The following is a 16,522-nucleotide window of genomic DNA, read 5'->3' on the forward strand; positions in this document are numbered from 1 at the left end:
CTTTGAATCCATAACCATGGTGTATCTTTCCATTTATTTGTGTCTTCTTCAATTTCTTGCATCAGGGTCTTATACTTTTCAGTGTACAGATCTTCCATCTCCTTAGTCAGATTTATTCCTAACTACGTTATGTTTTTGATGCTATTGTAAATGAGCTTGTTTTCTTAATTTTTTTTAGTTCATTATTAGTGTATAAACTCAACTGATTTTTGTGTTGTTTTTGTATCCTGAAGCTTTACTGATTTTTTCATTAGCTCAAACAGTTTTTTGGTGGAGTTCTTTGTTGTTGTTTAGTCGCTAAGTTATATCCCACTCTTTTGTGAACCCATGGATGGTGGCTCATCAGTCTCCTCTGTCCACGTGATTTCCCAAGCAAGAATACTGGAGTGGGTTGCCAAGGGATCTTCCCAATCCAAGGATCAAACCTGCATGTCCTGTATTGGCAGGCAGATTCTTTACCAGTGAGTCACCTGGGAAGCCCAGAGTTCTTTAGAGTATTTTATATGTAAGATCATGTCATCTGCAAACAGGGACAATTTTACTACTTCCTTTACAATTTGGATATCTTTTATTTCTTTTTCTTGCAGAATTACTCGCTAGGACTTCCAGTACTATGTTGAATAGGAATGGAAACATAGGCACCCCTATTCTGTTCCTGGACTTAGAGGAACAGCTTTTTAGCTTTTCACCACTGAGTATGTGATATTAGCTATGCGTCACCCAGTTGCGTTAATCTCTCTCTATCCCCCAGATGTCCAGTCTTTAACTTTTAGTATTGGTTATAGTGTTTTATGTTAGAATTGTTTATGTATTTTGAGAACATGGCCTGTATTTCCCGCCACTCCTAGTAGTTCTTTACGAACAGAGCAGGCTCACTATTTTATAGTTGATTGGATTTGTTGAATCAAGTACACTTAAAATGTGATTAATTGTACAACATTTTTCTACACACTACTGCAGGTGTACTGTCATAAAATTCACCATGAAAAGTGAGTATCTGTTGAGTGTTTTGAAGCTCTACCTTTGAAAATATACCTTTTCCATTCTTAAAATAGAAAATAAATGACATAATGTTGGTATGGTCATAAAATAAATTATATGAATGATAGATAATAAAGTGAGTTTGAGACTTATGTTAATCTTTTATTGGTGTCCTTGTCTGTTCTGTGTAGTCAGTTAAGCTTTCACCAGGGCAATACGAGCTACTTCCTCCACCAGTTCCCAAGCATGCTTCCAGGTAATGAAGTACTTATTAAGTTGCTTTTACTAATTTCACTCATGCCTTTCTATTTACATACTTAACAGCCAACACTAATGACTTTTAAACCTCATTTATGCCCATTATATTCAGATTACATTTAAAAATATTTAATAAGAATATGTTAAAGATCCTCACATTTAAAAATATGTTTGGAAAATCGTATCTTTTTTTTTTTTAATATAGGAGCTTCGTATTTCGTTCTACGGTTCAAAGGTTTCCAACAGGCTGCTTCACTCCTGTAAGTATATTGATAGACCATAAACTCATGATAAATTTGATATTTAAAATATGCAGTGATTCCTTTTGAGATGTCAAGATTAACATTTCATTCATCATAGTAGAAAGGCAATGAATGATTAATGTGTTGATTCAAGATATACTTAAAATATATCTGAAGATACACTGGGGGTGGCAATGTAAGTAACACATTTGTAAAGTTATAGAAGAAAAGTAAAGGCTCTTTTACTTTCTTTGGCTCTTGATTCACATTACCTTCTTATTGAGGTCATCCCTACTCACTTGTTCAGAATTCCCTATCCCCCTTTTTTGGTTTATTTTTCTTCATGGTGCTCATCACCATCTGATACACTTTGTCTAAAAATTTACATACCATGTTTTCATCTGTCTCCCCACAGAACGTAAGCTTCAGGAAGGTGGGGATTTTTGTCTGTTCTTGTCTTGTACACTGAGCATCTAGGAAAATGGCTCACACAGAGTGCATAGTATTTGTTGAATTAATTAATTATTAAAGTCATCAGAGATAATCAGTAGATCACTGTATTATTAACAAGAAAGAAAAGTATTCCTAGTTTCTTTCTTTTCAAAAATATAAAAATGCTTTCCTTTCTAAAAATTTTCAAATATGTGTACATGTGTTTGCTAAAAATTAACTATTTTAAATAAGTAATCAGTAGGATGCCAAAAAATAAAACGGGAAGAATGAGAAACTACGAATTTGTTTCAGGGTGTCTTGATGGACTATAGTTATTTATTTGTAACTAGAAACTTAGCAGTGCGAGAGGGGAGACATACAGTGAACATCTGAAAGAGGAGCTGAAGTAACTGAGCTGAGCTCAAAACCAGACTCCAGAATACATAAGACCTCCATATTTGATAAAGAAGTTATGACAAATCAGTAGGAAAGAGATGTTTTATGCTAGATGATTAATTAACTTGTAAATACTAGACTCTTCCTACCACATATAGTAAATTCCATATTGATTAAAGAATTAAATACTTTTGAATTATAAAACTAGAAGAAAATATATTAGCATATATTTAATTTTGGGCTTCCAGGTGGTGCTAAGGGTAAAGAACCTGCTTGCCAATACAGAAGGCATAAGAGATGTGGGTTTGATCCCTGGGTCGGGAAGATTCTCTGGAGGAGGGCATGGCAACCCACTCCAGTATTCTTGCCTGGAGAATCCCATGGACAGAAGACCCTGGTGAGCTACAGTCCACAGGGTCACAAAGAGTTGGACATGACTAAAATGACTTAACATACACACACATATTTAATTTTAGGATAAGGCAGATTTTCTGAGACAACAGAAATGGGTGGATTGCAAAGGAAAAGAAGCCTCAGGTTTGATTACATAACCTTTTGAATTTTTTGTACACCAGAAAACAAACTGTAAACAAAGTTAGTAGGCAAACGCAAATTAGGAAAAGTATTTTCAACATACATGGCAGATAAATAGTTCATGGCTTATCTTAAATTCTGTTAATAATTTATAGGAAATAGAAAAGTAAAACAGATAAAGACAGTGAATAGACCATTTGTAAATAATAAATTCAGATGTCCAGTAAAGGTGAAAAAATTTGGTCTCACTAATACTTAAGTGTGGGAAACTAAAAAGCTGATTGAGGGACTTCCTTGGTGGTCTAGTGGTTAAAGAATCTTTTTTAATTGAAGTATAGCTGATTTACAGGCTTCTCTGGTAGCTCAGCTGGTAAAGAATCTGCCTGCAATGCAGGAGACCCCAGTTCGATCCCTGGGTTGGGGAGATCCCCTGGAGAAGGGAATGGGTACCCATTCCAATATTCTTGGGCTTCCCTTGTGGCTCAGCTGGTAAAGAATCCGCCCACAATGTAGGAGAGCTGGGTTCCATCCCTGGGTTGGGAAGATCCCCTGGAGAAGGGAACGGGTACCCATTCCAGTATTCTGGCCTGGAGAATTCCATGGACAAGGAACCTGGCAGGCTACAGTCCATGGAGTTGCTAAGAGTCAGACAGAACTTTCACTTCATTTCAGTTACAATATTGTGTTAGTTTCAGGTGTATAGCAAAGTGATTCCATTTTATATATATATTTTCAGATTATTTTCCATTATGGGTTATTATAAGATATTGAATATAGTCCTGGCTATACAGTAAATCCTGTTGCTTATATGTTTTATGTGTAGTATTAGTAGTTTATATCTATTAATCCTGTATGTCTAATTTACCCACCCTCTCTCCCCCTTTGATAAACGTCTGTTTGTTTTCTGTGTTTTTGTTTTGTATATAGATTCACTTGTATTATTTTTTAGAGTCTACATGTAAATGATATCAGATGGTATTTGTCTTTCTCTTTCGAACTTACTTCACTTAGTATGATAATCTCTAGGTCCATCCATGTTGCTGCAAATGGCAGTATTTCATTTTTTTATGGCTAAATAATACTCTATTGTATATCTACCATATCTACTTTATCCAGATTCTGTTGATGGGCACTTGAGTTGTTTCCATGTTTGTCTACTGTCAATACTGCTGCTATGAAAATTGGGGTGTGTGTATCCTTTCAAATTAGAGTTTTCATATTTTCCAGGTAAATGCCAAGGAATGGGGTTGCTAGATCATGTGGTAACACTATTTTAGGTTTTTTTTTCCTCTGAGTAGGATGTGACTTTATTGCTGAATAATTGCTCAATGATTATCTACAGAGTACTAAAGAATGAGATATAATGAATTTGCAAATTGTTATCAAAGTATACATTAGAGTCATTGTCCCATGTTTTCCCATGAGTCTATTTAAATATTGAAAATGCCTTTTTCAAAATATATATCCTAAAAATTTGCTGCTGACTGTTTGCCAAGCATTCTGCTAGGCATTTTTAAAAAAATTTATCTATTTTTAATTGGAGGATAATTGCTCTACCATATTGTGTGGGTTTCTGCCAAATATTAACATAAATCAGCCATAGATATATATCTGTCCCCTCCCTCTTGCACCACTCTCCCACCTCCCACCCTGTTCCACCCCTCTAGGTTATCACAGAGCACCTGATTTGAGCTCCCTGCATCAGGCAGTAAATTTCCACTGGCTATCTAATTTTACATATGGTGATGTATATGTTTCAGTGCTGCTCTCTCAATTTATCCCACCCTCTCCTTGCCCTACTGTGTCCACAAGTCTGTTCTCTATGTCTACATCTCCATTGCTGCCCTGCAGATGAGTTCATCATTACCATCTTTCTAGATTCCATATGTATGTGTTAATATACGATGTTTGTTTTTCTCTTTTGGACTGACTTCACTCTGTATAATAGCCTCTAGGTTCATCTCCCTTGTTAGAGCTGGCTCAAATGTGTTCCTTTTTATGGCTGAGTAATTGTATATATGTACCACAGCTTCTTTATCCATTCATCTGTCAATGGACATCTAGGTAGCTTCCATGTCCTAGTCATTGTAAATAGTGCTGCGATGAACATTGGTACACATGTGTCTTTTTCAATCATGGTTTCTTGAGGGTATATGCCCCGTAGTGGGATTATTGGGTCATATGGTAGCTGTATTCCTAGTTTTTTAAGGACTCTCCATACTATGCTCCATAGTGGCTGTATCAATTTATATTCCCACCAACAATGGAAGAGTGTTTCCTTTTCTCCATATCCTCTCCAGTATTAATTGTTTATAGATTTTTTGATGATGGCCATTCTGACTGGTGTGAGGTGATACCTCATTATAGGTATCACCTATAATTATAGGTATAATAATAATACCTCATTATTATTGATTTACATTTCTCTAATAATGAGGTGGTTGGATGGCATCACCACGTCATCCACGTGATGTTGGATGACATCATCATGTCAATGGACTTGAGTTTGAGCAAGCTCCAGGAGTTGGTGATAGACAGGGAAGCCTGGCGTGCTGCAGTCTGTGGGGTTGCAAAGTCAGACACGACTGAGTGACTGAACTGAACTGAGTAATGAGTGATGTTGAGCATCTTTTCATGTGTTTATTAGACATCTGTATGTCTTCTGTGGAGTATTTTTAGTTTTTGAAGGAACCTCCATGCTGTTCTCCATAGTGCCTGTACCAATTTACATTCCCCTCAACACTGTAAGAGGCTTCTCTTTTCTCCACACCCTCTCTAGCTTTTATTATTTGTAGACATTTTGGTGATGGTCTTTCTGACCAGTGTGAGGTGATACCTTGTTGTGCTTTTGATTTGGATTTCTCTAATAATTAGAGATGCTGAGCATCTTTTCATGCACCTCTTGGCCGTTTGTATGTCCGGAAGTTCTCTCAATTCCTGTTTTCAGTAAAGGTCCCTGTCTTCCCATCACCTGGGATCCTGGATCCAGATCTATGGCTCAATCTCTTTAGAAATGACACCTTTCATCTCCTACAGGGATGAGGAAAGAGCAGCTACCTGACTGCTGAAAGTAGGTAGGTAGGGACCTAGAGAAAAGAGCTCAGCCAACCCTCCTGCACTTCACTGATGCCTAAGGCCTGAAATTCCTGAGCTTTTCTTGGATTCTGTGGAGGAAAGCAGCCCACTTCTCATTAGCAGGCCCTCTCCATGCACCAGGCTTCAGCTTTCTCCACCCTGCCACGTCAAGGCCCATTCCTCCAAACTGCTTCACATTCTCTCAAAATACGTGACCTCTGTTGGCCGTTATCTCTTCTCTTGATTGTATGTGTGTGTATATATGTGTGTATAGAGGTGTGTGTGTCTGGGTGGAAGAGATAGTTATGCCTTTTTATTTAACAAGGGAGGAGTAATAATAAATTGCATGTGTTCCATTGGCTTTGGCAGCAAGCAGTCAAGACAGTTCCCCTACCCTCACACACTGTGTGATATTATAGTGCCTTTGAAATGCATGCTTTCAATGAATGCTATGAGTTTAATAATGATTTGTTTACTATTAGTAAACAGACTCAGTTAAAATTAAATGGGTTTTAGTCCAGGGAGAAGGAAATGGCAACCCACTCCAGTATTCTTGCCTGGAGAATCCCAGGGACAGAGGAGCCTGGTGGGCTGCCATCTATGGGGTCGCACGGAGTCGGACACGACTGAAGCAACTTAGCAGCAGCAGCAGCAGGCATCCTGAAGGGTAAGCAGCCTGGTATGTGAAATAGCACAAAGCTGTTGATTCTGACAGCTTTTGCCTTTGTTCTCATTGCTTTTATGGAGGAAAAGGTTTTTGGAGATCCTTATTGTGCCATTTTCATTGATGTCACCTCATCCATCCCATTTTATAAATAAAAGTGATTCACAGCTTGGAACATCCTGTCCTTCACCAAAGTGAAAAGAATACTTTCATGGAAAAGGTTCTAAGATATAGAATTAGCCCAGGGCCGTCATTCATGTCTGTCCTAAACATGCATTCCCAGAGCAGATTTGTGGGTTTAGTTTAGATCCACAAACTTGTAAACGGCAGAGAGCAAACTGCTTTGATCCCAATGGTGAGAGATTGTGGCACTTGATGTGAAGAAATGATGCTTGCTAGGAGAATATCATCCCAGACTTTCTGGAAATCAGTGCCTTGATCCTTAGTATTACATTAATTTACATCTCTACCAGCAGTTAAGAGTGTCCATTTCAAGAAATTTGTATAAATCTTGTTTAGCATTGTTAATTTGATAGTAAAAGAATGATATCTCATTATTTTAATTTAATCCATAGGATCTGAGGCTACACATTCTAATTATTTGTTAGCTAGTTCCTTGTGGCTTTTCTTGCATACTTTCTGGTCACATTCTTCGCCTAGTTATCTACTGGGTGGAGTCGTAACTTTTTTTTTTTTTAAGTTTTTTTGGTGTGGACCATTTTTGAAGTCTTTATTGAATGTGTTACAATATTGCTTCTGCTTTATGTCTCGTTTTTTTGGCATGTGGGGTCCATGACCCGGGATCGTACCCCTTGCACTGGAAGGCAGAGTCTTTTTTTAAATTTTATTTATTTATTTTTGGCCGTGCTGGATCTTCATTGCTGAGCGTGGGCTTTCTCTAGTTGCAGGGAACAGGAGCTACTCTCTGGTTGTGGTGTGTGAGCTTCTCATCACTGTGGCTTCTCTTGTTGGAGTTTACAGGCTCTAGAGTGCAGGCTCAGTAGTTGTGTGAAAGGGATTAGTTGCCTTGTGGCACGTGGAATCTTCCTGGACCAGGGATCAAACCTGTGTCTCCTGAATTGGCAGGCAGATTCCTAATCACTGAACCACCAGGGAAGTTCCTAACATTCTTTTTTGATTGCTTTGTATATACTCTATAGTGAAGAAATAGTAATGCTTGTATTTGCTGAAGTTTTTCAGGAATTTTGGCTTTTACTTCTGTGTGTTCATATTTACACAGGTTTAAAATGTAAAATGTTTATATCATCAGGTCAGAGACTTTGTAATTACCTTCTGGAATGTAAGTTCCATGAAAGAAGGGGCTGTCTTATTCACTGATGTTCCCAGCCCCTAATACAGTGCTTCAAAAATGTGCTGAATGAACGAATGAAATCTTTGTATCCTTTCCTTTCCCATTTCTCCCCTAAAAATTTAAAAAATTCCCTCCAGAGATATAATGTCACTTGTAATTCTCTTCAGTTTTTGGGGGCATTTTTTTTTTAAACAAATGTATCACTCTTCTAAAATGTGTTATGTGTAAGATCATAGTGTCACTTGAGCCCTGTTGACAACCTTAGGACAGGTTGCCTAACCATTGGTATACATGAAACCTACAGTCACCAGAAATCTGACCTGTAGATCAGGTGCAAAACAGTATGATGGCATACAGACATTCACTGAGTCCCTTTAAACCCTTTAGAGAATAAGGCAAATTATAAAAGATGGATACTTACAAGTATATCTCCTCCTCCTTTCTTTCCTTCATCTGTGAAAACTAGTTCATTGAAATGTGTTAAATCATTTATACCTAGAATCCCCAGGGGCAGCCTGTCAAAAGAATGAAGAACCATGTGAAAATGTGGCAGATCACTACGCCATTTTTTAATTGTAAAAAGTACAGTAACTTTGAATTTTAAAATCCTCTAGGATCTTATGTGCCTGAAAGCCCTCCATGTGGACAAGCCATTATCACTTGTTAAAACACACAGCCTTTTTGTTTATGTCGGGAATTCCGTGGATGAATTACACATTGTCCTTAAGGTGTAGGTGCCTCTCAGGAGAGGCGGTTGCAAAGGGATTTATCTTGTTGGAAGATGGTTTCTAATCTTTAGATTACCAATACAAGGTTGTATACTTATTGGCTACTTTAATTATTGATGAAATAATAATAATAATTGATTATGGCTGGGGTGAATGCATGCATGCTCAGTCACGTCCAACTCTTTGCCACCCGGATCAGTAGAATTGTTTTGTGTGTAGGAAAGACTGAGGGGAGTGTTTGTGTGAGCAATTTTGCAATAGACACCAGAAGATATGTTCTACCAAAAGTAAAAAGGGCCCTTTTGTACTCACAGAAAAAAATTGTACTTGGAAACTTGTACCAGTCACCATTTCCTTTTAGCACCATGATAATAATGACCAAGTCCTGCAGATCCCGAGATCCAATGCAAACACACAGTTCCCTCAAAGCAAGTTTTGTTTTTTTTTCCCTGCATGGCAGGCATGTGAGATCTTTATTTCCCCAACCAGTGATTGAACCTGCACCCCTTGCACTGGAAACCTGGAGTCTTAACCACTGGACTACCAGGGAAGTCCTCAGGATTTTTTCCAAGAGTAGAAAACAAACTGCAACAAATCATAGTCATTCTTATCCGAGAAAAGTAGACAAAGTAAAACTTGCCATTTGCAGTTTCTCCTCCCCTCATCCTTCCCTTTAATTCTTGACCTGCAGAAAAATTGCATGAATTTTGTTCTCTCCTGAATGCAATTCACAATTTGGGCATTAAAGATAGCAGATATCCTGCACAACTTCTTTGAACATATAGGGAATACTGATGACTTTATTTAATACTCCCATTAAGGTAAAGAGTAAGGAAGATTTTGTTTTTCTAAGTCTGTTTTTCCCAATATCTATGAACCATAGCATCAGTGCTTTTCTAGTTTCTTGCTGGTGGAAGTATACAGAATACAACCCCTTGCAAAGCCACCAAAGTATTGAGCCACCAAAACTGTTTATATCTGTTAGCCAATTAATTTCATTGTTCAAAAACTCTCCTAAAGTAATAATTTATTTACAATAATATTCATCTATGCAAAGAATATCATCAAGGGATTGTTTATAATAGCAAGATGATAATAGCAACAATTTCATATCTAGGAGAAGGAAATAATTTTAAAAGAATATTATATATTTACACAGAGGAATATCTTACAGCCATTAAAATAATTACTGTTAAAATTATGAAATAGCACCAGAAATGTTTATGAACTAATTTAGCAATCCCCAGCCTTTTTGGCACCAGGGACCAGTTTCATGGAAGGCAATTTTTCCAAGGAATGGGTGGGGAGCAGAGGAGATCCCTGATCTAATGCATAGTGAAAAAATGCAGGTTGCAGTTTTGTATATCTATCATGATGAAAGTCATGTAAGAAAAATTATGTTATTAAAAACAGAAAATGCAGCAAAATGCTTTTAGCGGCTATGCTGAGATGTTGTGATTAAGGGTGGGTGTTTGCTTCCTTTCTCTCTTTTGCATTGCTATTATAATTTTTCAAAATACAATTTTTAAAAGTCAGAAAAATGGTTTGAAGAAAGGAGCCATGGAAATGGTCAACATAAATATATTTTGTTACTTTAATAAAGATAATGCCATTACTACTACTTAATTAGGACTCAGTCATTCATATGATTTGGGACTTCCAACAGTGATTTGCTGAGCAGATTCTTTTCAATTATTTCTCACAGTTGCATATAAAATGAAAAATGAGAGGGATACGCATCTTTCCTGGCAGTAGAAATAAAATCTTACAATGTCAAATGAAAAAAATGGATTTCTTTTACTTGATGTCAGAAGTATTTCAAGATGTTTCTGTATTTCTTTCTTAAAACCTGAAGCCTATAAAGAATAGGAAAAGATCAGATAAACAGAAAAGAGTCTGTCCAGACACAAATGAGCGTTATGTGATTTATCTGTTTTAGTCACATTTGATAGAAGTTTGAAAAGGGGAGAGCAAATTCATGGCATACTCTCTGCATTAAAACTAACATTATGGGGACTTCCCTGATGGTCCAGTGGTTAGTACTTCGCCTTCCAATAAAGGGGATGGGGGTTTGATCCCTTGTTGGGGAGCTAAAGTCCCACATGCTTCACAGCCAAAAAACTGAAACAGAAAACAGAAAAAATATTGTAACAGACTCAATAAAGACTTTAAAAAATGGTCCACATCAAGAAATCTTTTTTTGAAAAATACTAGCATTATGAAAGAATGCTGAACCATTTCAGTTATTTCTGCAATTAAGGAATTAAGTCGATTAAAAACTCAATGTAAAATCCTATGAGGAGCAGAAAAATAATTAGTAAACATGGTCACATTGAAAAAAAGCCAAATAGATGTCTGTTTGAATGGAATCTGAAAGTTAAGATGATTAAAACAGGTCCCAGTGTCAGTCTTCTCAAAGAGTTCACTTGCAGGTAACATTTTTGAAAAAATCAGTTCAGTTCAGTTCAGTTGCTCAGTCGTGTCTGACTCTTTGCGACCCCATGAATCGCAGCACACCAGGCCTCCCTGTCCATCACCAACTCCCAGAGCCTACCCAAACTCATGTCCATTGAATCGGTGATGCCATCCAGCCATCTCATCCTCTGTCGTCCCCTTCTCCTCCTGCCCCCAATCCTTCCCAGCATCAGGGTCTTTTCCAATGAGTCAACTCTTCGCATGAGGTGGCCAAAGTATTGGAGTTTCAGCTTCAACATCAGTCCTTCCAATGAACACCCAGGACTGATCTCCTTTAGGATGGACTGGTTGGATCTCCTTGCAGTCCAAGGGACTCTCAAGAGTCTTCTCCAACACCACAGTTCAAAAGCATCAATTCTTCAGTGCTCAGACTTCTTTGTGGTCCAACTCTCACATCCATACACAACTACTGGAAAAACCATAGCTTTGACTATACAGACCTTTGTTGGCAGAGTAATGTCTCTGCTTTTTAATATGCCATCTAGATTGGTCATAACTCTCCTTCCAAGGAGTAAGCGTCTTTTAATTTCATGGCTGCAGTCACCATCTGCAGTGATTTTGGAGCCCCAAAAAATAAAGTCAGCCACTGTTTCCACTGTTTCCCCATCTATTTCCCACGAAGTGATGGGACCAGATGCCATGATCTTAGTTTTATAAATGTTGAGTTTTAAGCCAACTTTTTCATTTTCCTCTTTCACTTTCATCAAGAGGCTCTTTAATTCTTCTTCACTTTCTGCCATAAGGGTGGTGTCATCTGCATATCTGAGATTACTAATATTTCTCCCAGCAATCTTGATTCCAGCTTGTGCTTCATCCAGTCCAGCGTTTCTCATGATCTACTCTGCATATAAATTAAATAAAGTGAAAGTGAAGTTGCTCAGTTGTGTTCGACTCTTTGCGACCCCATGGACTGTAGCCCACCAGGCTCCTCCATCCATGGAATTTTTTAGGCAAGAGTACTAGAATGGGTTGCCATTTCCTTCTCCAGGGGATCAGCAGGGTAATGATATACAGCCTTGATGTACTCCTTTTCCTGTTTGGAACCAGTCTGTGTTCCATGTCTGGTTCTAACTATTGCTTTCTGACCTGCATACAGAAAAATATAACCTTTCAAATATAACTACAGATGTACTAGGGTTTTTTAAGAAGTATGGAGCTTCAGAGATACCATCAATTCTTCAAATTTACTTTTATTTGTTTATTTGACTGTGCTGGGTCTTAGTTGCAGCACGTGAGATCAGGTTTGAATCTGGGCCCCCTACATTGGGAGTACAGAGTCCTAGCCACTGGACCACCAGGGAAGTCCCAGTAGTCAATTTTTAATTTCACAAATGTGGATAACTTTTGGCCCCTGCCAAGTTTACTTCTACCCTATCCACCAGCATACTTGTCTCCTTTCTCCTCTGAACCTTTAGACGTATTCTTACAGAATTCTAGAATTTCCTGAGTTGGATACACCCTGCCACATGCCTCCTCCTGAATTCCCACAGAGGCACGTCTATCTCCTCTATGTGTCCACACAGGGCTCTCCCTTCCTTGCTGGGGCACCTCTTTTCTTCTGGGCAGTGTGGTCCAGTTATCACACCAGCCACCAAATTTGGGTGAGATCGTTTTTACCACCATGTCTAGTAATTTCAGTTTATGTTATGTATTTCTTATGTTTTGCATGTGTATATATATATATAGACATTTGGGGCTATACCTTTTATTTTATCTCTTTTTCTCTTTTTCAAGTATGATTCGTTGAAAATTGTTTGTGCCTAGGATCAGTAGAGACAGAGTATGTGCTCTTTCTAGGTTCCCTTTAGCTTTATGATTTTAAAAGGAAAATAGCTTAAAACTAAATACTGACACCTCCCAGCACCAAGAAGCACTGGATTCGGGTCCATTGAAATGACCTTATCTTAACTTATTATATCTGGTTGTTGTTGTTTAGTCACTAAATTGTGTCCGACTCTGAGTCCCCAAGGACTACAGCACATCAGGGTTCCCTGTCCTTCGCTACCTCCCTGAGTTTGCTCAAACTCGTGTCCATTGCATCAGTGATGCATCCAACCATTTCATCCTCTGTCTCCCCCTTCTTCTTCTGCCTTCAATCTGTCCCAGCATCAGGGTCTTTTCCAATGAGTCGGCTCTTCGAATCAGGTGGCCCAAGTATTGGAGCTTCAGCTTCAGCCTCAGTCCCTTCCAATGAATATTCAGGGTTGATTTCCTTTAGGATTGACTGGTTTGATCTCCTTGCTGCCCAAGGGACTCTCAAGAGTCTTCAACACCCCAGTTCAAAAGCATCAATTCTTCTGCACTCACCTTATTTATGGTCCAACTCTCACATCTGTACATGACTACTGGAAAAACTATAGCCTTGACTATATTGACCTTTGTCAGCAAAGTGATGTCTCTGCTTTTTAATATGCTGAATAGGTTTGTCATTGCTTTCCCTCTAAGGAGCAAGCGTCTTGTAATTTTTTGGCTACAGTCAGGAGTGACCCTATTCCCAAACAAGGTCACACTATGAGATACTGTGAACTCCAAATCCACAGGTCTTAAGAATTTTGAGGGAACATCATTCAGCATTCAGCATAATTAAACACACCTAAAACTCAGAGGATTTATAGATTTTTGGAGAACTTAATTCAGTATATTGTCACCCTGCTTATTTAACTTATATGCAGAGTACATCATGAGAAACGCTGGGCTGGAAGAAACACAAGCTGGAATCAAGATTGCCGGGAGAAATATCAATAACCTCATATATGCAGATGACACCACCCTTATGGCAGAAAGCGAAGAAGAACTAAAGAGCCTCTTGATGAAAGTGAAAGAGAAGAGTGAAAAAGTTGACTTAAAGCTTAACATTCATAAAACTAAGATCATGGCATCTGGTCCCATCACTTCATGGGAAATAGATGGGGAAACGGTGGAAACAGTGTCAGACTTTATTTTTGGGGCTCCAAAATCACTGCAGATAGTGATTGCAGCCATGAAATTAAAAGACGCTTACTCCTTGGAAGGAAGGTTATGACCAACCTAGATAGCATATTTAAAAGCAGAGACATTACTTTGCCAACAAAGGTCCATCTAGTCAAGACTATGGTTTTTCCAGTGGTCATGTATGGATGTGAGAGTTGAACTATAAAGAAAGCTGAGCGCCAAAGAATTGATGCTTTTGAACTGTGGTGTTGGAGAAGACTCTTGAGAGTCCCTTGGACTGCAAGGAGATCCAACCAGTCCATCCTAAAGGAGATCAATCCTGGGTGTTCATTGGAAGGACTGATGTTGAAGCTGAAACTCCAATACTTTGGCCACCTCATGTGAAGAGTTGACTCATTGGAAAAGACCCTGATGCTGGGAAGGATTGGGGGCAGGAGGAGAAGGGGACGACAGAGGATGAGATGGCTGGATGGCATCACCAACTCGATGGACATGGGTTTGGGTAGACTCCGGGAGTTGGTGATGGACAGGGAAGCCTGGCATGCTGTGATTCATGGGGTCGCAAAGAGTCAGACACAACTGAGCAACTGAACTGAACTGAACTGAATTCAGTACACATCTTGGGATAACTTCATCTACCCTCACACAGTCTTTCGGAGGTACCTGGCACCTTTCAGTTCCTGAGCAGTGTTGTATACATAAGCCAGTCCCATCCTCCCAGCCCTGGAGGGTTGGAGGTAGTGGTGGCAAGGCTTTAGCAGATGCCTACAATGGTATTGAGCATTATGGTACATGGAATGGGAACCAAATAAGTCAAAAAGTTCAAGATCAAGGCCATAGTACATCTTCATACCATATGTCTTTTCCCTGTCCTCTTTGTTTTGAACCCACCCCCGCCCTGCTGTTGAACTGAGTCCATTTCTCCTCACATTCAGAGCCATCCTGGACCAAGCCCTCTTCTCTCCTTTCAGCCCTTCCCACTCTGCCCACCATCCTTGGATGGGGCAGAAACAGTTACTCTGTTGAAGCTGCTTCCCACCCATTGCAGGACCCTGGCCTGATCATTACTTCTCGCTTAGAACAGGATTCCTGTGGCTTCTGGAATTAGAACTTGGGCCTGCATCAACTTCCTTAATGTTCCCCACTTAAGAGGTCCCATGTGACACATGGGGGGCAAATAGCATTCAGTAATTTCTTTCTGTCCCGAGTCTTAGGCCCTTTGATTCAGATGACCACACACATGCAGGAAGGCCTCTGGATGGCATGGGCACATATCAGGGCTTCACCAGGCCTGGCACCTGGTCTCTCAAGCAGCTCACAACTTAGAAGCTTAGAAGTGAAACCCACATGAGGCTTGTGGGGAAAGGATAGTGTTCACAGCATTTCTTAGCCATCCCACAGATAGATGGCTGGGCTGTCAAAGGCATGGAGTCAGTGGTGACACCCTCACCAGCATCTTTTGCCCCAGCTGCCACTCCAGCTTGAGAACTTGCATTTATTATGGCCAAACCAAGGGGACTCTGTGCAAACTATTCCTGTCCAGACTCCCCTGACTTTCTATCCTGTATGCTTATAGTGGCTCAGACTTCTCTAGTGAAGAAGCCTTGCCCTGACAGCAGTCTCTGTCCCACAGATGCATCAGGTTGAAGACATTGCTGTTTCATTTCTCTGCTGTGAGTTGTAAAATGATGAGACACATCCCTTGATTATCAGACTTGTGCTTGGCTGATATTAACAGACTTCATTCATGGTGGATAATTGAGAATGGCAGCCCTAATTGTGCTGCTGTGCCACAAAAGGAAAACAGGGTTTTGAAAGCCTTGCTCTTAAAGCCTGCAGAGAGGCCATATTTGGGTGCTTATTCAGCCAAATCCATTGGGCTAACCTGTGGCTCAGTCTCTTGTGTTACAAGGATCTTACGGGATACATTTTAGTTCTAATCTTTCTGCTCATTTTATCTTTTTTCCCTACCCCCTTTTTCACTTACTCAATTTCCATATTCATTTATCTATGCATTAAGTATAACTTTTTTCTTATTTCGAGAACACTCAAGTCCATCATAAAAAAATTAGAAACAGCCAATAAGCAAAAAAAAAAAAAAATTCTTTTTACTCAACATGTCACCACCTGGAAAAAACTGCTGTCGGTGAACATTCCATTCCCAGTTTTTTAATGCACATTTTTTAAAGTTTGTATTGTTCACTTAACAATATTTGGGAGTATTTACTTAACGATATTTGGGAGTAGACTTTATGTCCAAAATTCATCAGCTTGGATGGCTGGATAGAAGAATCACAATTTATTTAACCAGGCACATGTCATTGGTCATTTCTTTCATTTCTGATTTTTCAACTCTTAGAAACAGTGTTGTAGGGAATGTCTTTGTGACCAAATATTTGTACACATTCTCAGTTGTTTTCTTAGGAAGAGTTCCTAAAAATGGAATTGCTGGGTCAAAATAACAAATATATATTGTCTTTAACTTTGTATTGTG

General features: G+C 39.0%; 1 protein-coding gene across 4 annotated transcripts in view; it reads left to right on the forward strand.

Annotated features, from left to right (window-relative positions):
• Positions 1-16,522, forward strand: part of STPG4 (sperm-tail PG-rich repeat containing 4) — a 71,154-nt gene that overhangs the window by 14,417 nt on the left and 40,215 nt on the right. For all 4 annotated transcript variants that reach the window (XM_081595951.1, XM_081595949.1, XM_081595950.1 and 1 more), the window contains exons 4-5: positions 1,173-1,237; positions 1,445-1,499. In XM_081595951.1, the coding sequence (XP_081452077.1) occupies positions 1,173-1,237; positions 1,445-1,499 (120 nt within the window). The remainder of the gene's footprint in view (positions 1-1,172; positions 1,238-1,444; positions 1,500-16,522) is intronic.

This window comes from Giraffa tippelskirchi, chromosome 4 (genome assembly GCF_054371585.1).
Source record: "Giraffa tippelskirchi isolate mGirTip1 chromosome 4, T2T-mGirTip1v1.2.pri, whole genome shotgun sequence".
NCBI lineage: Eukaryota > Metazoa > Chordata > Mammalia > Artiodactyla > Giraffidae > Giraffa > Giraffa tippelskirchi.